The 25814-nt window shown below is 37.7% G+C and overlaps 1 protein-coding gene across 3 annotated transcripts in view; it reads left to right on the top strand.

The window, feature by feature from the left end:
- LOC114654091 (lysine-specific demethylase 4C-like) overlaps positions 1-25814 on the top strand; it is a 980420-nt gene that overhangs the window by 137461 nt on the left and 817145 nt on the right. For all 3 annotated transcript variants that reach the window (XM_051930015.1, XM_051930013.1, XM_051930014.1), the window contains exon 6: positions 15162-15211. In XM_051930015.1, the coding sequence (XP_051785975.1) occupies positions 15162-15211 (50 nt within the window). The remainder of the gene's footprint in view (positions 1-15161; positions 15212-25814) is intronic.

The raw sequence follows: 25814 nt of genomic DNA, 5'->3' as shown, positions 1-25814 counted from the left end.
AAAGTGGCCCAGTGAGTGAGCAGGGGAATGTGAGATGGTAGAGTTGCACCCCCATCAGGGATGTTTATTCCCTTGACGTCAGGAAAGGGTTTAATTTCCAGTTAACCTGAGTAAGAATGAGTAAATGAGTAAGAATGAGAAAGACTAGAAATGAATGAATGAATAGATATGTAATACTCTTGGGAGAAATCTGTTGGTATAATATATAAGGAGCTTAAAAAAATTTTCATCATTATTTATTTTGAGCATGTGTTGCAGCATTTATACAGCTATTTGCTTTTCCCAGAAAAGTCGTTACTAGCAAACAGAAAATTTGACTTGTCTTTGAGTAATGTCTTGCCAAGGTAAGAATGATGAAACAGAACTGCCAATTAACAGGAATATCAAAGGGGTCGATACCAAAGTTTCAGGTTATTACATTGGAAAGATTCTCTTTGAACTCAGTGGATGAAAGAGGTTCAGTCTTCATTCTGAATGTTTTTTAGACTGAACATGGCTTTAATCGTGTTATTTTACTGCAGGATAGGGCATGGAAAAATCTATTTGTTTGAATGTATAGAAGTATTATATTTCAGTGTTTTCATGTGTCATCAGGACATTAGTATTGAGAATAATATAAAAGTTTGAATTTAACTGCCAAAGGGAGTAAGTACAAAGACAAAAATCACTAAAACTACACATTTACTGAATTACAGTTGGAAGTGTTAAAAAAATTAATTGAAGTTACACGTAACGTAAGGATGATGTTACACCAATAACAGAAGCCGTGCTGAATGCTTGGTGTGAAGATGAATATAATATAAATAGATTCATGATATTTAGAAAAGCAAGACTGAAAAGGTGTCCTTTTACAGTACGTCCATCCATCCATCCATCCATTTTCCAACCCGCTGAATCCAAACACAGGGTCACGGGGGTCTGCTGGAGCCAATCCCAGCCAACACAGGGCACAAGGCAGGAAACAATCCTGGGCAGGGTGCCAACCCACCGCAGGGACACACACAAACACACCCACACACCAAGCACACACTAGGGCCAATTTAGAATCGCCAATCCACCTAACCTGCATGTCTTTGGACTGTGGGAGGAAACCGGAGCGCCCGGAGGAAAACCCACGCAGACACGGGGAGAACATGCAAACTCCACGCAGGGAGGACCCGGGAAGCGAACCCGGGTCCCCAGATCACCCAACTGCGAGGCAGCAGCGCTACCCACTGCGCCACCGTGCCGCCCCAGTACATCCATAGATTTACAAATTTGTTTTCTTCAAATGTGATGAGTCTCATTTTAGTGAGTATAGTAGGGTTTGAATAGGAAACTGCAAGGATAGAGGCATGAAGCCACGCATGTGTTATAATCATATAATCATGGAGATGTACACATTTTTGAATGAAATACAATTTTAATGGGAATGCTGTAGTAATGGGGAATATATGTACAATGAACAGGAATTCACAATCTAATCAGTCATTGGTTTTTAACCAAGAATGTTAATATTCTATTGAAAGAGGAATCCTATGTCAGTTATTGATTCTTTAACAACCAAAAGTAGAATTTAGGGACAAGATGTAACTGAGCCTTCAGGGTATTTTCACCATAATATAATAAGTTGTACAGTGTTTTGACTCCATTTATAATCAAAAATTGTTATCACTGCATTTAATTTTGAAAGGAGATGTGTCAAAGACTATAGGAACAAAAACTGGGATGAACTTTCAAGTACTGAGCTGGTTAAGAAGAAGTGGGATAGATTTAACGGTGCATTACATTTATTCTAGGACATCTTGATTCCAAAATTTAGATGCATTAAGGAATTTAAGAGGACACACAGTGAATGTATAAAGAATTTCTGAAAGAGATTATTATTAGTGACATTATTAGAAAATATAGCCAAGGATTACTGTCAATGGTTACAGAGGTGATTGAAACAAACATTAACAAAGAGCAACACAAAGTCAAAGGTCAAAAAAACAGAACCAAATTCAGAACCTAAAAGAAATCTAATTTAGATCAGCGCCTAACTTTCGCTAAGGAATAAGCTGTTTGGAAAATCAGTGATGTCACTAATCATGGCTGTCACATGTAATGCATCATGGCATGCAAGCGAATATGAAGTAAGCAAAAAACACACAATGAAAATTATGGTTAGGAATGAAATTTACACACCTAAAAACCTAAAACCAGACAAATTTACACGTATAAAAGTGATTAAATATTACAATTGTGAAAGAAAGCAGCTTTAAAACTCAGGATGTAGAACTCCAGTGTTATTCTTATAATGAGCATATGATAACTGTATTAAAAAACAATTTAGACGTGTAAAAATGCGGTCAAAGTCGACTATCATTGAAAGTGTGAAAAGAAACCATTATTGGATGTTTTAGGTATTGCAAAAGAAAAAAAGTGAAAGAGAAAAATGAGGTGTCTGTACCACGGTTAAAAAGAATCGAAGAAATTAGCAAATGCTATTAATTCATATTTTTACAAATTTTTCATCTATGAAATACAGTAGGTAGAGACCATCTAGTAGCTATAGAGAATATTCATCATAAAAGATAAAGCCACAAACAAGGATCTGTGCTGGATCTGCTACACTTTTCAATAAATGTATATGATATAAATCGGCAGTTCTTAACATGTGGCATGAGTACCATCAGCAGCTGTGTCAATTGTAAAAAAATAAGGAAAAATGGGGCTTTGATTACAGTGGCCTATCTTGAGTCTCCATGCTTGGCAGAGTTTCTTTTCCACTCCATCTCATGGTGCTTCAGTTGTGAGATTCCATCCATGTTTTTCCCACCTTGCCTCATTCTCCTCTTCTGTATCCACCACCTGCAACAATTCAAAGTCTCCCACTGCTCAAATGGGACCAGAGATAACTGCTTTCCCTTGCTTCACGCCTCCTTGAAACAATCCATTTCGGGATGAAGACTACCCAGGCACCATGTGCCACATGGTCACTTTCTGAGCCTCTACAACCTGCCTGCACAAGATGTCTGCGCATTATGTCTCTCTCTCAATCTTCATCTCTCTCAAATTCAATCTGCAAACACTACAATATTTTTAGTTTTGGTAAACTTCTTTGGTCTGCCATCTTTATTAGAACAGCTTAAAAAACTTTTTAAAAAGACTAATACAGAACAATATACAGTGAGGAAGAAATACCAATGTTAACAATTAAGGTATAGTATTTACCATTTCAGTTTAATGTCCAATAATATTAATCAATAGTGAAAAGCTAGTGTTTCAGCCAGAGTCACCACTTTTTAGTAAATTTCATCCTTGCCTAAAAAATAATTACAGACTGAACGTAGACTTTTTATCAAGTAATCAAACCTGGAGCCTGACATGAAGACCTCTCTGTGCCATAAACAGGTTTAGCCCTCACATTGACTGAGAAATATTTGTGATTTTTTTTTTGCGCTGAATTAGTTTGTAACTATATCATTTTTGTAATTTAAAAGTTTAGGATGGCTAATTGTTATTGGATATCAAGCTGTACAACTAAACTACAAAACAATTTATTAATAACAGTTTAGCATACAAAAAAAATATGTATGTCAAAGACACACACCCATGAAATAAGAACATAAAGCCCTTGGTTAATCCTTTGTTAAAAGGTGGTGGTGGTGTGTTGCAGAAATATTTCCTTTAGTTGCACCTTGAAAGAATTAAATAGTTAAAAAATCAAAACATTTCAATTCTTGGTGGTGGTTTGCCAAGGAAAGGGTTGACAACCCCTGATCTAGAGAAGTGATTAAGAATGATAATAGAATGTTGGGTTACATGGCACGCTGTGTTGACTACAAATCAAGACTGATTATTTTAAACCCCCATAATGCACTTGTCAGGAATATTGTTCAGTTTTAGGTGTCATATTCCAAAAGGAACATACACATTTTTTTTAATTGCCAGATTAGACAAATGCTTCACTTAAGAACTCAGTTTCCCATGGCAAAATAATGGATACCACAATTGTGGGAAAATAACATTGACTTGAAAACATTTAATTTTAATTGTTTGAGTCACATTCACAGATTTGGGAAATGGAAAATAAAATTAATTTAATCTTTTAAAGACCAAATTTATGTAGATAAAGCTATTTTTGTGCCAAAATATGAAGCCCAATTCATACTTTATGATGTATGTTTTAAATGTGCTGTATGACTTTGTAACTGGGGATTATGCATGGCTTTTTTTTTTGTAAAGGCTATTGTTATGTTTATTAACTGTACTTAGTGATCTGTATGGGCAAGCCTTTGTCCAGCCACATTTTTATAATATACTGATTTCAAAGATCGATGTAATTAAAGCCCAAACTTGAATGTATGATGGCAGAAACTCTCGATTATGGGACATGTTTTGCATGGATATCAGATTTAAATGTAAGACAATGTATTCAGTTGTCGTTGGGTTATGCGTGAACACACTTGCTACCATTTTCACTGATGCTATAATCCTTCATCTCTTCCTGTTGAAAATAAGAGCATGTTTTTATGTCATCTTAAAGTTTGTCTAAATGACACTTACTCAGTGGTTGGATGATCCACGTTTCAGTCAATCTAGCCCGCAGGAGAGGCTCCATAACTGTGATGGACCTAGCAACTAACCAGTCAGTGTCCTCCATATTTTTATGCTACTAGGGAGCTTTGCCCCCTGCTCGCTTTGCTCACCAACCTCCATGTTTGGTTCTCCGGATACACGCTTTTAAGATTTTTTTTTTCTTTAAATTTTTTACTATTTCATTAGTTTCACTTTTATTTCAGAACTTCCTTAAAAACAATATTTGGAATCTTTCGAGGCCTAACATGCTGAATCTTTTAAATGAGGCCCGTGAGACATGTGTTTAATGACTTTGTACCCCTAATTCAGGATAGGTTTCTCTGTTTGGAATTTCAGCACAGACAAAACAATCTACATCATCAGCAGTTAATAATTTTTTTTCCAAAGTAACCGATAAATGCATGTGAGGTAAACCCCGTTTTTGAAATTCTTTGACATAAACTTCAATGCCTTACAATATTTACATACTTCTGACATGTCACCTGTGTCCATTTATTTGATCTCTATTTGCCTTTTCTTATTTCTCCAAGTAATAATTTCTCTTTGTTTGCACTCATACAATGTTTACTTTCTTTATTTTGACACTTTTGTTTTTTTCTGCTTTCATACAGTATTCTGTATCTTGCTCTGCATGTCTTTTGCGCCTACGTTTTTTTGAGTCTTTTGAATTCAACTGTTTTCATTATCTATAACCTGCTCTGCATGTGCTTGGCCCCCCTTGTTTTTTAACCTCTTTATGACGTTTTACTTTGTTTTCTACTCTTTGTCTTTTATTTCTGACCTCGCTTTGTCCTGCTTTTTTTCAATGACACCTGGTCCGCGGTGATTATTTTCCCTTTTTTCGAGTTATAATTTCCGCTTGTTTGCACTGCTGCGATCTTTACTTTCTTTTTTTTTGATACTTTTTAATTTTCCTGCTTTCATATTCTTTAACTTTCTCTACATGTGTATCACGCCAACGTTTTTTTTGAGCTTTTCGAATTCCACTACTTTCATAATCTCTAACCTGCTCTGCATGTGTATAGCGCCAACGTTTTTGAACGTCTTTATGAAGTTCTACTTTGTCTTTTACTCTTTGTCTTTTAATTCTGAGCCCGATTGGATGTGCTTTTTCCAATTCCACTTGTTCTGGGCTGATTATTACTTTCCTTATTTTCTGAATTTGCGCCTAGATTATACTTTTTCTTTTTTGCATTTTTTTCTCTCCAACGCTTTTGAGTCTCTTTTCTCCGTGCTGCTGTTTCTTCTTCGCTTAGTCGTCGACGTTTCATCTATAACATATTGTCCTTATACGCTTTATATGCGCTGAGAGCCCTGGATCTGTGTGTGCTCAAAGCCTTTGCACGACTGAGTGTTTTGCTGTCTGTGGTCTTATTTGATATTGGTTGTAAGTAGGGCATGTCTTGCAAGAATCTCATGTTCTACGTCTCAGCGAGACAGTCCTGGGTCAATCTCTTGGCACAAAGTCTCATGTTTAAGGTCCCTGTGAGACGCTCCGTGACCAATCACTTTTGTCTCGTGGGTCTTTTAAGCGTCTTCCCGTCTCGTCTCCCTAGTCTTTCTCTCCCAGGATTTTTTTTATAATAGAGAGGTGAAAGTGGTATCAGAAGTGTAGTTCCACTTGTGACATTTAGACTGTGGAAGATTGTGGGTTCGCTTCCCGGTTCCTCCCTGTGTGGATAGCGCTTTGAGTACTGAGAAAAGCACTATATAAATGTAATGAATTATTATTATTTATTATTACATTTGTCCTATGGTAAATAAATATCAGACTTCTATGTTCATTGTCTGAGAACCAAAAAAGTCTTAAAATTGGGGGTCATCATTACACTTCAAGTAAGTTTCAAGTGTAAGCCATTCAGATGCACAGTCTTGTATTTTATATCCGGTATTGATTCTGTAGTTAGTGAATTATTTATATATTTTTTTAAAATCATCTGCTTTAAACTTTACCATTAAGCATATATGATTTTTAAAAGCTATGACAGAATTTTTTAAATTCCAAATTGGGGAATCTTTTTATTAATAAAATGTATGCTACAATGCAGTAGCTTTTGCAGTTTTGGAAGTCAACTTGAGCAAATACTCCATCAGTTGGATGTTTTCTTAAAAAAAAAAATCTAATAGCTTTTTTGGGTTGTCTCCTTGAAACTAATATTATGTTACCATGATTTACTTTTTGGCCCAGAACCCACAATTATGAAATTCTGTTTGTGATTAGCATTGTCAATTTGAAAGAAAAAGAGACAGCAGGATGCCACATTGCCTTTAATTGATTTTTTTTTTTTTGTGGTCTTCACGACAGATCAAAATGTCAACCCACACAAATCACTTAAAAAATAACCAAATTAGAGAATTTGTGATCAAATGCATTTCTGCTTGAATTCGTTTAAGTCTAATAAGCTTGAAAGTGTCTAATTAGTGCTAATTTTAGGGTGGGCTTGTCATCTGTAATGAGCACAGCATGGTGTGCCAAAAATTGAATGTGTGTGTTGCAAAATCGGTGCTGTCAAATGAATTTTCTAGAGAAGGTTATAGATGCTGTCTTCCTTTCCATGTTGTTTCATTATGATTCTGTGCAATTTTAGTTACACACGTATTTAAGTTCGTGCTGTTTATTTTTTTTTAGAATGTAACGTTTGCACCATTCAGATACTGGGTTTCTGCATTCAGAATGTATTTCAAAATGGTTAAAGAACTATAAAAAAGTTTAGAAGATTATCAAAAGTATAGCACACACAACAGGGTAAGTCAGACATAAAACAAATATCTGTTGTTAAAATGCATTGGGCTTTGTAATCCTTTAAATCCCTTGCTTTTTCATGTTGAACAAGTGTAAAAATAAAATAACACAACAGAAAGTCCTGTCTGTATTTATTTATTTTTATTAAGAGAAAAAAACAAAGCACAGCTTAGTTGTAACTTTTATATTCTTCCAAGCATTTCTGGAAGTATACATCATACAAATATCATTAGCTCCATTCATGCAAACACATGAGCCAGTATTTGATGTTTCAAGAAATGAGAAAGAAATCCAAAATATGAAAGAAAAATCCTAAAAAATAATTATATAGACTCAGACATGAGGTAAATCCCAAATGATACTCTGAGCCAGGATATCTTCAGAATAAAATTTAAAACAAAACTATTCCATACCGTTTCATCCTCTGTACTTACTAGCAATTATAGCTAAGCATTTGTCTTACCATCCATTTTAACTTCATGGGTGTGGAGGACGAGGACGCTTTGTGTGTGATGAAAATATTCAAAAGTAGCAAATTTACAATACCTCTGCTAGCACTTATTACAACATGTCACTTTTCATATATTATTGTCAGTGATGTGAACAGACCTTTTGGTGGGCAGTTGTTTAAAGGGAAAAAGGGGAACGTTATGGGACAGAGTTTGTTACACTTTAATCTTGGACTCAAATTAGTGCCCACTTTTATTTCCACATTTTTAGGTTTATGGAAGATTTGGTTGTAAATTCAGGAGCATTATAATATAGCAAAAATGTTTATCCGCAATTGCTGATTATGTTAGATCATCAGAAAAGATTCTGCACCCCATCCTCTATTGCACATATTTTTTATTTTCCTAATTTAACAAAACACAATTGCAAATAAGTTCTAGTTGCTTTAAATACTACAAGGGCCATAACATTTAACTTTCAACAATGACCATTTAAATGATTAACATTCAGATTTTCTTATACAGTATACTGTATTATAATCTCTCAAATAACAAAATAAAATAAAATACTCGTTTGCTTTGTAGGTGTTGTAAGATTTTGGATTTTATAGCAAAATCTTTTTTTTGAGTCCCATGTTTTGGTACATTGCAATGAATTCATCTTTGCTAATAGTGACACCTTTCTCAGCAGAATCAGAAGATCACAGAATCATTTTTGTCCACACAGACTTCTGAGTTTGGACTGAAATTAATCAAATTTGAAAAAAAAAAAAAAAGTTTCGCTAGCAGATATTGCTGATACAGGCTGTGAGACATTAATTTTGAAACACTAAATTATCGTCAGACCTTGCTTGAACATTACGGTTTAGATATGTGTATATAGAATGAAATACTCTCAGCTCTGGTTGTAGACCTGACCTAACTGAGCTCACATTGTCTTGCCAAAATACATCCCTCTCTTCCTCTTTCAGCAAGCAGACACACATGCAGACATGAAGACTCATTCTCACAAACGTTCGGTTGTATGAAGCTTTGTTTTGTTGCAATGTGCTGGAGATAATAGGCAGAAAATACTGTGGGATGTGAAATATAGTTGCTTTTAAACCTACAATACGTTTTGAAAGTGAAAAGTATCTGATAACCGTAACAAGCCAACTAAGAAAGCAGTCTTTATAAGCAAAGTGAATATGTGTGGCTTGTAGGCGGACATTACGGCTTCCTTTCACGTCATAATATAATACAAACAAACATGAGCAGCACACAAATATGAAATCTGCTAGTGACTACAATATCACCACAGTTTCTTTTAAGACTAACCAGCATGGGTTCTACATATGTGGCAGGTACCAAGCAAAGAATGAAAACTCATAAAAGGATTACAGTAAACATTAGGAGAAAATAAGTAGATGTAAAAATAAAATAAAACAAAATAGGATCTAGGCCGAGACTGGTTCCATGTGCTCTTTAATGCTATTTGAAAAGTGGTATGAGTATAATTAATAATAGCAGTGGTGTGACCGTTAATGTTTAAATTTCCGTTGTAAGTTTTTTTTTTTTGAGGCACACAAAAATATCCTCAAATGTGAGTAAACCTTTCCTTGCCAAACTCAAAGTTATTAATTTATAACTACCCTTGTAGTTAGGCCATTGGGTGTTTTGGGTCATTCAGCATCAAAGGCACACTGTCCTAGGTGACCCAGCCATGGATGATCATATCCCAGCTTGTCCATATAGCAAGTATTGACCAATGATCACTCTGTTTCTTTCATAGAAATCTTGAAGCTCAGTCTGCTTGCTTTATGAAACCTAGTTTATCGATAAATTTAAAATTCTCTGCCAGTGTGATCTGCAACAGTGAAAAGATGACTCTCAAGTTGCTGACCTTAAAGTCAAAATGAAAAAAAAAAAAAACCTTATTTAAAAGTGGCAAATTAAAAGAAATGTGTAAAATAGGCAAAATCTTGGAATTACCATAAAAATTTTAATGGATGGGCAGCACGGTGGCACAGTGGTAGCGCTGCTGCCTCGCAGTTAGGAGACCCAGGTTCACTTCCTGGGTCCTCCCTGTGTGGAGTTTGCATGTTCTCCCCGTGTCTGTGTGGGTTTCCTCCGGGCGCTCCGGTTTCCTCCCACAGTCCAAAGACATGCAGGTTAGGTGGATAGGCGATTCTAAATTGGCCCTAGTGTGTGTTTGGTGTGTGGATGTGTTTTTGTGTGACCTGCGGTGGGTTGGCACCCTGCCTGGGATTGGTTCCTGCCTTGTGCCCTGTGTTGGCTGGGATTGGCTCCAGCAGACCCCCGTGACCCTGTGTTCAGATTCAGCGGGTTGGAAAATGGATGGATTTTAATGGATGAGTAGTTGAGATGCCAACCATGTCATCCTGTTTAGTAGCAGTTCTTCACACAAACAACAAAATAAATGTTTATAAACACTCACATAAAGGTTCGCCAGTCTGGTGCTATTCAAAGCTATGTAGCACGTGTTTTCATAGAGGGCAATTGGGAGATCCGTCTTGTGAAGCACTCCCAGGTCAAATGCCGACTTCTCTCTGGGTAGCCAGTCTTTTTATCCCGATGGACCCCGGAACAGGCGGGGTAAAGTGCACCCAGTGGGCCGTTTCTTGGAGCTGAGAGAAGGAGAAGAGAAGGTCCCCAACATTGCCCCCTCCCATTGAGGTGGACTAACACATACTTTATCTGAGACTGTGAGGATGTCCTCTGATGCACATGCATGACAACTGATATGTTTCTTGAGAGAGCTGTTTCATTTTAGCCATTTTTGAACCCAGAACTGAGCTTAAGGAATTCCTCCTCACTCACGTGCCAGACTCCATTTTAGTTGATATACCTCTTGCCACGTGTTGGAGCATACCTTGCCTTGCTTAGCTGTCAATACCCGTTTATTCAGCAGACATTATGATCTACAGATTGTTAAGGAGTAACATTTGACGTTAGATAGATACCACAGCCACGTGCTTTTCTCCTCACATGGGGGACGCTCTCGTGTCAGAGCTGAGCACGACCAGATACAGTGCCAATGTTAGATGCTGGAGCTTACCTACCTTCTGCATGGCCAGAATTACATTTTTTTTTTAAATTGATTTTTAAAGTTTGTCCTGTTTCACTACAGGGGACAGCTAGTATATATGTATATATACTATGGTACCTCTGGTAACGACCGTAATTCGTCCCAAAACTCTGGACGCAACCCAATTTGGTTGCGACTCGAACGTAATTTCTCCATAAGATTGTATGTAAATACAATTAATCCGTTCCAGACCGTATGAACTATATGTAAATATATATTTTTTTAAACACAAAAATAGTTAATTTATACCATAGAATGCACAGCGTAATAGTAAACTAAATGTAAAAACATTGAATAACACTGAGAAAACCTTGAACAACAGAGAAAACTAACATTGTAAGAGTTCACACTAGACCCTTACGAACTGCTCGCTGTAAACACTTTATGAGTTTTAAGCACAGGGAAAAAAATTAAATGCCACTTCTCTTGCAAAACTTTTTAAACCATCCTCTACTGACTTTAAATTCTTCACCTTTGCCACTCGAGAAGGATTTTTTTTCAGCAAATCGCCATGAATCTTCCTGGCTTTCTCGCATATGATCGCCTCGCTTACACTATCCCCTGCAAGTTTCTTCTTGTTCAACCACACTAGCAACAGTTTTTCCACCTCTTCCAGCACTTGAGGCCTCTGCTCGATTAACATTGTAACTCCTTTTGCCTTATCAGCTGCTTTGTTTGGCCCTGTATACGCAAACAATAGAAAATGGGAAACGGAGAATGGGAAATCATTGGCGCGTAGGGAAACTGGCCACCAGTGTTTTTGTTCACCACCAGAGCGTGTGGTCTTGAACAGATGCAAAATTTTGGCAAGCTTTTTGATCGTAACCCGATTTGTACGTGTTCGGAAACATTCGTGACCAGAGGTTCTACTGTATATATATATATATATATATATATATATATATATATATATATATATATATTTATATATAATTTTTTTGCAGCTGGAGATCCACAAAGGAAGAAAATTAATCACATATCATAAAGTAGTTTTTATTCCTGAGCTTTCAGCCCCTACCAGGGGCCTTCATCAGAGGATAATGCTTAGACTTACAAGAATCAAAGGCAATATATAGCAAAAGTTACGTGGGGTTCTTATTGGTTGTAAAGATTTTATTTATTATGAAAAGTGCCAGCTCTCTGGCACTTTTGGTACTGGCCTTAAATCTTACTTGTACATTGTCCCAGTTAAATGTATGTCCTGTTGATTTAGTATGCGTGTGGATCAGTGATCGGGAGTCCTTTCTTCTGACGGCATTGCAATGTTCATGTATTCGTGTTGCGATTCTTTTTGAAGTTTGTCCTATGTATACTGCTGGGCAAAAACTGCATGGAATGCTATAAACTGCGTTTCGTGTTTCTGCTGTCGATTTCTTGTTTTTAGCATTAAAGAGGACCATGCGCAAATTGTTCGTGGGTTTGTGTGCTATTCTGACACCTGACTTGGCCAGAATCCGTGCTGCACCTTCATCCACCTTGTGGTGATAAGGAAGTGAGTACCAGGTGGGGTGGAGGTTCTGGTTCAAGTCTATTGTTTGCGGAGTTTTTTGGAGTCTTCTGTGTAAGCTTCGATTAATTAATGTTTTTGAGTATCCGTTTGATACTCACCACAAGGTGTCTGAAGGTGCAGTACGCATTTTGGCCAAGTCAGGCGTCAGAATAGCACAGGCCAGTACCAAAAGTGCCAGAGAGCTGGACAAATGTTGGCTTTCAAATGAGAAAACCATCAACAGGCATTTGGACATAAATCCAGCATATGCAAACTCAAGAAGAACATGTTCATAATAAATAAAATCTTTACAACCAGTAAATAATAAATAAAATCTTTACAACCAGTAAATCAAAAAGTAAAGGCAATTTGAAAATTACATGGTAACCGCAATGGGCAGAAGCAGCTGCAGTAGAACATGTTTACAATGGCTTATGGGTACATCGAACACTACCATTTGTCTAGCTAAAGCTAAGGTGAAATGAACATGGACGCTGCTCTGCATGAATGCACCATTGTTAAGCAATGTGTCGCTGTGAGATTTCTTTGGGCAGAGGTTGAGAAACACAGAGGGCTGAAAGGAAGTCGATATACTTCCTTCCTGATAATAACCCTTGCCTTTTTAAAAGTTAACCTTTATATGGTTTGTGGTTAACCTTTATACAGTATACGGTTTTGAAGTAGGAAGAGCCCAGTCGCGTTGCCATATAAGTGAGGCAATGAGGGGGGCTAGTACAGGGCTGTGTCAGCATTCGTCTGAAATGGGAATACAAGTTAAAGGTTACTCTCATGCTGAAAGGTAAAGAAGGAAAGGAACATAACATTTTGGCATTTTGGTTGTGTAGCGTTCATCAGGTGTGTCCCGATGAAATTAATGAAAGATGCAAATTTAGAATTAATTTCTACTTCAATGCTGCACCAACTATTGATCATCTGACTGACAGAGAGATAACACAATTTTTTACTTTAAACAGAGCAAGACACAGGTATTATTGCAAATGAAAATTATACTTCCCTAAATTTTTCAGAAGCGCCATAATACACTTTCACCAATACAAGAAGCATTGATCATTAACTGCCTTGTGCAAGTGCTTTGTCTGCTTCCATTGTGTGAATGCATTGGCCAGAACACACATCTCCTGAAAAACCATTAGTCACAGCCTGCATTATGTAACACTGGTGAGAAGCTGGCCCAAGAGAGTGGCAGATTTCAGGTAGATGGATTCTTTTCGTCTTATCTCTTTTCTGTAATTGTTAGTCGCTCACAAGCTGCCACTCTTGAGTCCCTCTTGGTTTTCTGCTGTGACTCAGAGAAACCCTTTTTATAAATTCCAGCTGTAGCTACTAGAATAATTACTACAGTGGGACACACTCAGATAACTCTCAGTTGCTTAATATCTGTAATGGCAACTCCTTTCATTTAATTACACTTCACTCTGGCACCCTCTTTGTATAAATCATCCTTTCACTCATGTCTACTCGGCATTCATTTTGAGCTTTTGGAAATTAGCAGTCTGGTTAGACAGAGGCGCCAGTGCTACCACTTTGGTACTTTTAACTAGAGACCCCCGAGTCAGCATCCTCCTGCTTTTAATTATTTTTCACTAACAGTCCCTTACACAATACCCAAAGCATTCCAGTTCTTACTTCATTTTGTTCTGATTTTAACCCTTTCACATTCAGGCTACACACACCAGAGACTGCCCGAATTCTTACACCGCACTCCTCAACTTTTTTCTCTTTTGTTGTTATTGTCGCCAATTCTTTATCAAACCTACTTACTGCAATTCTGTGTTAGAAAAGTCAGCATCGGGCATAAGAAAGGAACTGATTCTGGATGGGGCAAAAAGTTTCAGCCACATTCAGTCATATTTGGTCAATTGATAGTCAACTTAGAATGGGATTTTGGAGGAAAATAAATACAGAGTGGCTAGGTGCAGATATGATAGGTCGAAACAAGAGAGGAAAAGCTGGGACACCACACAGTCATCGCATTTAATGCTTAGTCCAAAACAAAAACATGAATAATGATAAAGCAAAATAGCCTGTCAGGCAAAACTACAAATAATAAGCTCTAGGCTGTCATAATAAGGGTCGTTCACAAGAGCTCCATCCAGCGGGTTGCTCATTGTGGAAATGATGCCTCTTTCTAAGCAGCTGGGCTTCGTATGGTGCACAAACTGGAAAGGGCAGAGCTAAGTGCCCTCACTGGGCAGTTACTCAGTCCTGCGTGGAGAGAAGGAGAAGAGAATGTTAGTGACAGTGCCCTCTTTTTCTCCGGCGGGTTATCACATATCTTGATTTAGCCTGTGAGGAAATCCAATGATGCGCATGCGTGACAACAGATACAGAGGAGAAAGTGCAAACTGCACATTCATAGTGACTAGCTATGAGCACGAGTCACCAGTATCTTTAAACCCCTATTCTTAGTAGCATTAAAATCAACACAAAGATAAGATCAGCTCCTTTGAAAACAAAAAGGTTGACTGGTGATTGTAAGGGGTAATGCACAGCCACAAAGAAACACATTTCCTCAGCTGAAAATACAGATCAGAAAATCAAATGCACTGTTCAGACCATTGTGGTTAGGATAAAGGGCTTTTAATTTCTCTCGGGTGTTTCTAAAAGCTTAAAGAAAATCTTGAAACGTTTAATCTCACGTGGAGAAAGGGCCATATCACTATACTTTGTCGGTCTGTCTTCAGACAGATAAATCTTATGAAGAGTTATGTACTGTCTGTCAGGCTGAAATTAATTGAGAAAACAATTACAATATGCTTGAGCATGTACAGTAATGCATCTTACTGTTCCTTTTTTTTTACCCTTTAGGTATGGAATCCCACCAGAACATGGCAAGAGACTGGAGCGACTTGCAGCAGGTAAATCCAAATTTTAGTGCTCAGTTTAGTGTGATATTACCAGATTTGGAAATGTAGGGGTTTTGTAAAGTACAGTATTAAGTGTTACTGTCGTCACTGAATATTATTATTTAAAAATGACACTTAAGTCCAAGGCCAGCACTAGCCTCTTTGCAGCCCTAGGCAAAGTTGTAAATGGTGCCCCACACCTCCCTAGCCTAAGGCTATTTGTATGTGTTGTGAAACTTGTATGTCATACATACAATGTAGGATTGTTGTTATTTTATCATTTTATATAGTTTTACCTAAATAACATTTTATTTGTAATCTGCTAGACTAGGCTCCTTAACATAATGCATATTCCAGGAAAAATGAGCAAAACTCATTTTTCAACAAGAAAAAATGTTTTTACTTGCAAAAGAAACATGTAAATACGTCAACATAAAGAAAAACATCAACATACGTACCGCAGGAAAGGCATGTCTAGTGTCCACAGCTGTACTTGTGCAGATTTAATACACATCTTTCACTTGATATGTTTTGATACAGTCACCAATGCACAGCCCAATGCAGCAATCAGGACAGTACAAGTGTAGTTCTGTGCGTGCTTTTCTTATATTTTTTCTTTTGCTTGCACATGAGAAAAGGGTCGAATGTCAGTGCCTGATATGCACGATTGGCACTTCTACTGTGTTATTGCAGGCTACCACAGCATCAGACTTAGTGACGTCCACATTTCCTCTAAAACGAACATGGTCAGTTACCGCATTGTGAATAGTGCTTATGGGCATAACATCTTGCTTGTCTTTCACTTGATTGCAATTATTTTATTTTTTTGTCACACAGCTGCTTGCACCACAGTGAACCTTCATGAGACTTCATGAGCATATCGTGGTGGTTCCATTGTACAGTGCTGTATCATACATCGGTTTTACAATCTGTGTCAACATCTGATGACCAATTCACATCATCATTACTATCACTGGATACATGGAATGATTTAGTATCAGTTTGCTCTGAAATTTCCTTTCCAGCTCTTGGTTTGCCATTGTGCTTTTTTGTTGGAAGCTCTGACTCTCCCATGATTATTGATGAGTTACCTTAGAGTTGCCATAAAGTGGAAGGAAAACATAAAAATATTAAATATTTTTGCAGCATGGTGTTATTTTCTTCACTAGATGGCAGCAGAATACTATCCCGAGAGTTATTCGGGGTTCGCACTGCAAATTGTGTCAACTGGAGCCTGACTCATTCTAGCATAGAATTCAGAGTTCAAGTCATGCTCGGGGTTAACACCAAGGAGGAAATGGATTATGAACTGATTTATATATCCACTAAAGGTATATACTTGTTTCAGTAAATTTCACATTTCTCTGTAAACGATTGTTAAGAAAATTAGCTGCTTATTATAAATGTTAAATGAATGTAAGTTTGACTTAGTGCTTTAGAAATAAATATATTTTATTTACAAAATCGACTAACCAGAAATATGGATTTACGAATATAACAAAATGGCTTCGCAATAAATTGATTAATTACTTGAAGATAGTTTCATTTTACAAACAATATATTACTTTTAGAAAATCAATAATAGTAATGTTTCATTTAAGTTCTTTACAAGTAATAAATACAGATCCCCAATATTCACAATTTTTTTCTTGACTTCATCTTTGTGAAATAAAGAAATTCTTTTAAATCCATTGTTTTTGCCAGTTCAGTCTCCACTGATAAAGTTGCAGAGAATTAAGAATCACAAGGACTTGTATACGAGGGTAAGTCAATATCTATCCACACTTTAGTGATAATTTTATTTGGGTTGGCTGTAAAGCCTTCCCTGCACATACATCAAGTTTTAACCTCGGTCAGTCAGTTTCTCTTTTTGTTTCTAGGAGTAAACATGTTTGTATCAAAGAAGAGCAGAGAGCAGTTAACCACTTTCTGTATAATAAAGTTGTATACCAAGGGCCAAAATCCACAGAAGGCTTTCTGTACAGTTAAAGAGACAGTGTTTTACCGTGGCTGAGTATTTACAAATGGATTGAGAAGTTCAAAAATGGCTGAGCAAGTGTTAAGCTCCAAGAAGCAGTAGGACACCCATTCACGTCCACTACCTATGACAACACTGAGCAAGTCTGTACCATTATTCTGATGAACTGATAATTATTTCGGCTCCTGGTACACCTTCAGCTCATAAAAACTGGATCTCTGCTTTGTGTTCTTCTTTCACACAAATGGAGAGTGAAGCAGTCATATTTACTCCTCGAAAACAAGAGAAACTGATCAATGTTGAAACACAACCACCGTGGCCACAGATGGACCATGTTTCCACATGTTTGTGGAGGAAAACTGCACAGCTATCCTTAACTAAACTACCACAGTTGTGCAGATTATTATTGACTTACATTTGAATATGTATAAACCACATAAATGACTATTCTACCTTTTATTATAGGGTTTTCTGTAATTTTTCTTAATTTCACAAATTATTCATGTTACTACTACTGTAGAATTTTAATAATAACTATTGTAATGCGAAACAGGCATAATATAAATAGTATTAAATATGCAAATCAAAAAATGCCAAGGCTGTAACGTGTATGCTAACCACTTCAGTGGTTAAGCAGAACTCTCAGCCTTGGAGTATTTCTGTTCCTTAAACATTGTGAGAATTCATAAAAGGCACATAAATGATTCTTCTAAAGCCGATTCAAATGGCAATGCACTGTGCTCACAAAATAAAGGAAGAAATAGAAAAAAAAACATATGTATGTATGTAAATCTGTTGAAACGCAATGTCAATATAAGGATGGAAAATAAGAAAAATAACAATCTTTCTGAAAGGGAAACATAACTAAGACAAAAGTTAAATTATGACCTTGCACTTACAAAAAAAAAAAAACAACAGCATTCAAAATAATGAGAAATTCTGTGAAGCTGAGTGTGCGGCATTCTGGGATTTGAAAGACCTCCTGTAAAAGGCTCATGTTGGTCACTACACATTAAGAGCAGACATTATTACTATGTGAAAATAATGTAAACCATGTAATAAGGTGAATGGAGAATTGTACTCAGTCTAGTTCCTAAGTCAGGGTCTTCAATGTTTTAAAAAAAGAAAAAAGCTACCCCTTCAGGTTTTGCTGCCCTACGTGACTGCTTAGTTCACCTAATGTGAATGGTATAGCGAGCTCCCACCAGTTTCAAAACACATGTGTCTTGCTTCCACCCAATTTTGTCTGCTACTGTAAAATGTTGTGCACAATGCTCACAAATTTTATTAATTTTAGTCTGCTAAAAAAGTGGTTGTGAATTATACATAAGACATAATGTTAAAGCAATAATTTCTCACATAAATCAACATAAAATATCAGTAGCAGTGCTGTTGTTGCGTGTTCGTCATATCTGGCTACACTGATAGTGGCTGCACGGGGGCTGAGAAGGTAGCAGTGCAATGCAATCTGGTTTGTACCTCTTGACATTGTAAGTGGCGGTCCTCCCAGGTGAACATTGTCATAGGTCCATTAGCTACCGATCAGCTGATGCCGGTACATCACTTTCGTTTTCGATCTCAGTCTCCAGATCACTTGCACCAAAATTGGAGTCTGACATCATCAGAGTCCAATTCAAAATAATCTATGCAAAACGTCGTCCACTGACAATTTTACTTTGTATATTCACTTCGCTTTCTCGCCAGATGTCTGTTGTTTTCTCTTCACTACTCACGCACATGCAGGGATTAGACATCACAAGTCTGACATTTCTCCAAGCAAAGAGAGTCTAACTTTATTGTAACAGCGAGTTTTTTCACTGTTTACAGCTGATTATCCCCCTCACCCCTTCTGTCAACAAAAGTCGACATCCACCCTAAAATCTTGAAAAGTTTTGGGTGCACATTATATATGAAAATTTTGGGCTAAATCAGCATATGCATTATACACAAGTGTGCATTATATGTAAGATTTTACTGTATTTCTTTACTTTTCCGTTGAAAATCTTGATCCCTGGATTGTCAGTGTAGTGCAGTGGTTAGCCCTATTACCTCCTAGTTTCAGAGTCCTGAGTCTGGGCAATGGCTTTGTAATGTTTGAATGGTCTCCAATGTGGAAGTGTGGGGTTTTACCTCACAGGCCAGCAAATGTGAATTGGCCCAGTGTCTGTGAGAGTGGACATATACAATGGGTTGGCATCCCATCTATTGCTGGTTCCTGCTTCTGCCTAATTCTACCAGGATGGACTCAAGCTACCAAAAATATAAACTGTATTAGGCATGTTTAACAGCGAATTTATGGTTTCTGTACAAATCAATTATATTTAGAATATAGTATTTGAGAGTTGAACCTAATGAAAGATGGATAATTTTTATCGACATTGCATTAATATTAGTCAGTCAGTCAGTCATTTTCCAACCTGCTTTATCCTAACACAGGGTCACGGGGGGTCTGCTGGAGCCAATCCCAGCCAGCACAGGGGGCAAGGCAGGAACAAACCTCGGGCAGGACGTCAGCCCACCGCAGTGCATTGATATTAATTTAACTTTTATCTAAAAAATGTAAATCTAAATTATTGGGTGACAGTGGTTAGTGCCTTTGCCTCCCAGCTTCAAGCCTCTTGTTCAGTACCTAGCCCATATCTTTGTGGTCTCTGTGAAATTTTCCACACCCTCCATACCCCTCCACCTGTTAATGTTATTTTTTTCCTAAGTATTTTCATATTGCAGAGATATGCAGTTTAGACATTGAACATTAGAATAATTTAGATGAGAACAGGCCATTATGCGGTTAAGAGATCGAACATTAGAAAAATCTAGACAAGAATAAGCCATTCAGTCCAACAAAGCTATTCAGTCCTGTTCATTTAACTCCTCCAAAATAACATCATCTAGTTTTGAAAATCCCTAAAGTCCTACTGTCTACCACACTACTTTGTATCTTATTCCATGTGTCTATGGTTCTCTGTTTAAAGAAAAACTTTCTAATGTTTATGTGAAATTTACCTTTAGCAATCCACTGTACTAATCCCCTTCATAATTTTAAACACTTCAATCATAGCACCTCTTCATTTTGCTTAAACTGAAAAGGCTCAGCTCTTTTAGTCTTTTCTCATAACTCATCACTTGCAATCCTAGAATCAAGCCAGTCACTCTTCTTTCATTGCTCTTCTTTGTCTTTTCTGTAGCCTGGAGAACAGAAATGTACGTAGTATGTCAGGTGAGGCCTCACCAGTGCATTATAAAGCTTGCACCTAATATCCTTTGACTTGTACTCTACACATCGTGCTATATAACCTAACATTCAGTTAGCCTTTTTAATGGCTTCTGAACACTGTCTGGAAATTGATAGCGTAGAGTCCACTAAGACACATAGATCCTTAATTTTAAGACCTCTAACTGTGTACTCAAATCTGACATTTTTACTTCTTGCATGTAATACAAGAAGTATTTGTATTTACTTACAATAAATTTCATTTGCCACAAATCTGCCAAAGCATGTATCTCTCCAAGTCCAACTGTAATGATTCAACAGATTCTAGATTATCTGATAATCCACCTAGCTTGGTATCATCTGCAAACTTAACCAGCTTGTTACTTATATTCCTATCGAAACTCCAATCTACTCTGAATTAGCCCACTGTGTGTGTCAGTATAGCCTATTCAGTATTTCCTCCTACATTGTGACAGATGCTTCCTCTCCCTAAAACCTTCAAATGGAAAATGTTTGTTGAAAACATTAGTTCATCTAAGATTACAGCTACAATATGTGTAGTATGACAAATTCATGTTTATAATAACTTTATTGGTTTCACATTTATCATGTGAAGTAGCTCATTTATTGAACTTAATTGTAGCAACTTAAATGTCAAATGCATTTACTCTTAAATTAATATGCCAGCTTTAAATAACTGTTCATTAAAACCTCTGTTTTCTAGATGCCCTGTGTATGTCACATATGCCTTTTCTTGATACACAAAAACATGGGTAAAAGTAAAAAAAAAAAAACAGAATAAAATAATAAAAACAAAGCACTCTACTAGAGGAAGCAGATTAACTTTTTCTACTGCAGATTTAGCAAATCCGGCCACAGTCTGTGGTTGAAATTTTTAGAAGCTCAGTTATCCCTCTCATTACATTTAAGAAATAAAATTTTGGGATTTATTTAATTCCCATTTGTTTATTGCCATTAAGAATTAAATTATTTAGTTTATTTTGTGATTAGAAGTTGTACTAAGATAGCTAGAGGCTGTGTCCCCAAAAATTGCACTGGATCACATCATCAATGTAATGATATTTAAACTCATTTTATTTTTATTTTATTTTTAGTTTGCTGATCACACACATTCACATGCTATTACTGCTGAAGACCCTTTTTATGGCTGGTTTAAACATGACATGTCTGTGCTGGGCATGCATGGCGAACAGTGACCTCAGTTTATAGAGGCATGCCTCAGCGCCATGCACAAAACATGGTGAAAGTGTGTATCCAAAGTGGTGAATTTGAAGGAGAAGCTGGCTACAGTATATGGGTGCCAGTATGATGAAAAAAGGGCTGAATGTGAAGCAACAGGTCACCAAAGTGCATGAAGCCTCGGAGTGTGGCAAGAGCCTGGTTGTGCATATATGCTTGCTGGGGAAACAAAAAAAAAAGTAAATGCTTATTTTCAGGCACCACATTCTGTTTTTTTTCAATTCAAGTTCCCCAAAACCCCAACAAAAACTTTATACAGTGGAACCTCGGTTCACGAACGTCTCAGTACACGTACAAATTGGTTTACGACCAAAAAGTTTGCCAAACTTTTGCCTCGGTTCACGACCACACACTCGGTTTGTACATGTTTAGTCTCTCCCAGTGCATTTCCTGTGCCATGAGCAAGAGAGAGAGAGAAAGAGAAAGAGCAAGACACACACACACAGGCAGCGCGAGAGAGAGACAGACGCACACACACAGGCAGCGCGAGAGAGAGACGCGCACACACACAGGCAGCACAAGAGAGAGACACGCACACACACAGGCAGCGCGAGAGACGCGCGCACATACACAGGCAGCATGAGAGAGAGACGTGCGCACACACACAGGCTGCGCGAGAGAGACAGACGCACACACAGGCAGCGCGAGAGAGAGGGGGCTGGACGCATAAGGTAGGAAGGCAGTTAAAGAATGCACTGGGCTTTATTTTGTTTTCACTTCTGTTTACAGCGATCGGTTCGTAGCGTGCATTGTTGCAAAGTTACTTTTCTTGGTGGTTTATTAAATTACGGATTTTTTCAAACTCATTTAAAAAAAAGTGTTTTTAGCCAGCGGTTGGTAGCGCTATAGAGCGAACTATTGCAGTGTTAATTGTCTCTGTTGTTCAAGGTTTTCTCAGTGTTATTCAATGTTTTTACATTTAGTTTACTATTACGCTGTGCATTCTATGGTTTAATTAACTATATTTGTGCTTAAAAACTTAAAAAAATATACATTTACATACAGTTCGTATGGTCTGGAACGGATTAATTGTATTTACATACAATCCTATGGGGGAAATTGCTTCGGTTCACGACCAGAGTTTTGGAACGAATTATGGTCGTTCCACTGTATATGTGAACTTACTGGATATTCTAAAAAGGCTCCTCTTATCAATGTATAGAGTGCAATATACACGGCAGGCATGGTATTGTTCACTCTCAAGTTCATCACATCACAGTACTCAGTACACTTTAAGTTGCTGAGGCCATTACACCCTAAAGCATTCTTGTCTTGTTGCAAGGGTCTCACACAGGAACCTCACATCACCTATAATATGGCCAATTTAACCACTTTCTCTAAGCCATGTATCATGCAGCAATATCTATCACAGACATCGATCACAGCCATACCAAACCATGATTGACTGCAAATGTCATACAAGTATATAATTAACATTCTCAGAGACAGTAAACAGAGTGTACAACAAACAAACAGGGGTGTGAGTTTAGCATTTTATTCATTCATTATAAGTCTTAAGCAAAAATGTTCTTGATTCCTAAAATGTGCCTAAAGAATTACATATGCATATAGCATTTACTACAACAAGACCAGGATTGATATCAGTGCTTCTTGTCGAAGCTGAGACACCCACTGTGCCTGGTGCTTGAGTGGAAGGTGGTCTTATGTTACATAGTGAACTGGTCAGCCATTCTAGCTGGGCCTCTGGCTGCAATGACTGGGGTGGTACCCAGATATTCAATTTTCTCTGGTATTTGTGTCTTTCCCACACTTCATTGTGACATTTTTTAGCTAATGGGGTGTCCAAGAGTATGGGCTGACACCCTTTCGATTGTAGCTTTATAGTCTATGTAGGATAAGAATGGGTATCCTGTCTGGGGAGGAGCTGATTTATTACTCGGACAGGAAGCCAGACCGGAAAGGCAGATGGATTGGCCGGTGGGAAGAGAAAAATAACTTTGTGCCCAGCTTGTATAAAATAATGGACGGACCAGCAGAATCCAGAGGTTGGGAGCATTGGTCCTTGAATTGGGAACCCAGTCGGAACACCCTCAGGGGTGCTTGGGATATGGAGTCCGGAAGTGTAGCCCTGTCGGTGGCCCTACGTTCCAAAAGAGGGTGCTGTTTGGGGAGGACCTCCCTACTTTTATTATGACCCAGAAATACTTACGAGAAGACGTAGTGTGGCCCAGGAAACTTTCCCAGGTCTGGCATAAAAGGAAGCCTGCTGCCACACATGGACGAGTCAGAGTTGGAAGGCAGCAGACAACACTCAACTGGAGGAAATAAGGAAGAATTGTACTTTATTATTAACCAGCTGTCCCCCACAGCTCCGCCTGTGTAGTAGTGAAACAGGACAATTTTTGTTTATTGATTTTTAAGCAGGTATCACTGGCTAAGCGAAGGTAAGGTGTGCTCCAAAACGTGGCCAGACGTACACCGATTCGAATGGAGGCTGGCACATGAGTAAGGAGGGCCCAGTCCGGCTCCCCACTCCTGACGTCATGCCTATCGCTCGGATTAGCACGAATAAATCAATCCTGCAAGCGAACTATGATACCTAGCGCAATGACAGAAGCCGCAAAGTCAACCAGAATGTTCAAGCAAATTATAGAAAAAAATCTGATCTAAATCTGTTAAGTAGTTCTCTAGTGAAAAGCGGACAGACATACAGACAGACAGATGTTGGATTTTACATATATATATAGAGATTTATTGTAATATTGTGGCTAATTACTGGAGAGTGAATTGGAAAGAAGTGCCTGAAGAGAATAAAAAGTCTTTATTTGATCCTAATAACGTGTGGTGCTTTACTATGCCTGTGGTTTAGGGCTCTCTGGCTCCCCCTTGTGGTTACATCCATTATAGTCAATCCCCATATCAACTACACATCCCCTATTTCACATGAACTTCAAGGTGATGTCTGGGGAGGTCTTTATGTTAAGCAGCAGGATTTCTTCTGTACATGAGGCATGCTTCTTCCAGTTAGCCTTCTCTTTCAAGGGGGGTCCAGTATATTACTTTCTAGTACTCCATTTTCACCTCCTGTTGAGCCCATAACAGATGCTTCCAGTTGCCAGTATACATTTTCTTCTCTCTTCCTGGTCCAGCCTCTCTCCCATGCCACACTGGTACCACTTTAATCAGCTGGGCAACCATACAGATAAATTAAGTGTCTAACTAATTACTAAGACCTTTTCACATATTCTAAATAAAATGTGTTTTTTTAATCACCTTAACGTGCACTGTAGAGTAAAAAATAATAATGTGGTTTTAGCTACAGTATATGCTTCAGGCTTAACTTAGGTGTCATTTTAACACAGGCTCTCTTCTGAAACCCCTTCAGTATCAATTAATGGGCAAACGCACAAGTGGAGAAAGTGACATGTTTAATCTGTTATGTGCATTCTTGATGGATGTAAACATAGTGGAACACAAAGGTCATTGTTGATTTGAATTTGATACTGATGTAATAATATGGTAGAAATGCATTACATCTGACATGCTGAGTACAATTTCAGAAATTCGTTAGCACGCATTTGCAGCCTAATAATAGCATTCTTAATGAATGTATGTGAAAGATATGTTAGCATTACATTTTAACTGTAAGTAGTGTCACAAAGTCAATAAGGAGTATATACACCTTTGGCTGCTACCCAGTTGGGATGGAAGTACAACTGTTTGGCCATTACGTGATTTTGATTGGATAACTTAAAATAGCTGTGTCACAGGAAAAGAACTGAAAGCAGCTCAGCAGGTTGTTTTGTGCCATTCCTCTAATTTAACTGCTGCTTATGATGGTAAGCTACATCACTTAACTCATCTAACTTGGTCTAATGTGTTCCTGGTATAATTAATGGCCGAAGTGAAGTACCTGTGCAATGTATCTTTACACAACAGAACATACAGTTAAATGTGCAACTGAAGGAAGAATCAGGTGCTGGAGACAATTTTGACTATATACAAACATTCATTAATTTATTAAGTCACCTTGAAATAGGATTTATTCATTCAGTGGAAAATGTCTCAAACTGAAGGGGGATTTCTGTAGGGATTGTATTAATGGAGTTGTATTAACTTGGGGGTTTTGGTCTAAGAGAATGATCCATTGAGATCCCAGCTCAACACATACACTCTTACTAAGTACCCATATGAGAGTCTGTTGT

The sequence above is a fragment of the Erpetoichthys calabaricus genome, chromosome 7 (assembly GCF_900747795.2).
Source record: "Erpetoichthys calabaricus chromosome 7, fErpCal1.3, whole genome shotgun sequence".
NCBI lineage: Eukaryota > Metazoa > Chordata > Cladistia > Polypteriformes > Polypteridae > Erpetoichthys > Erpetoichthys calabaricus.
The sequence above is the reverse complement of the archived record's forward strand: the minus strand, read 5'-3'. Positions and strand labels throughout refer to the sequence as shown.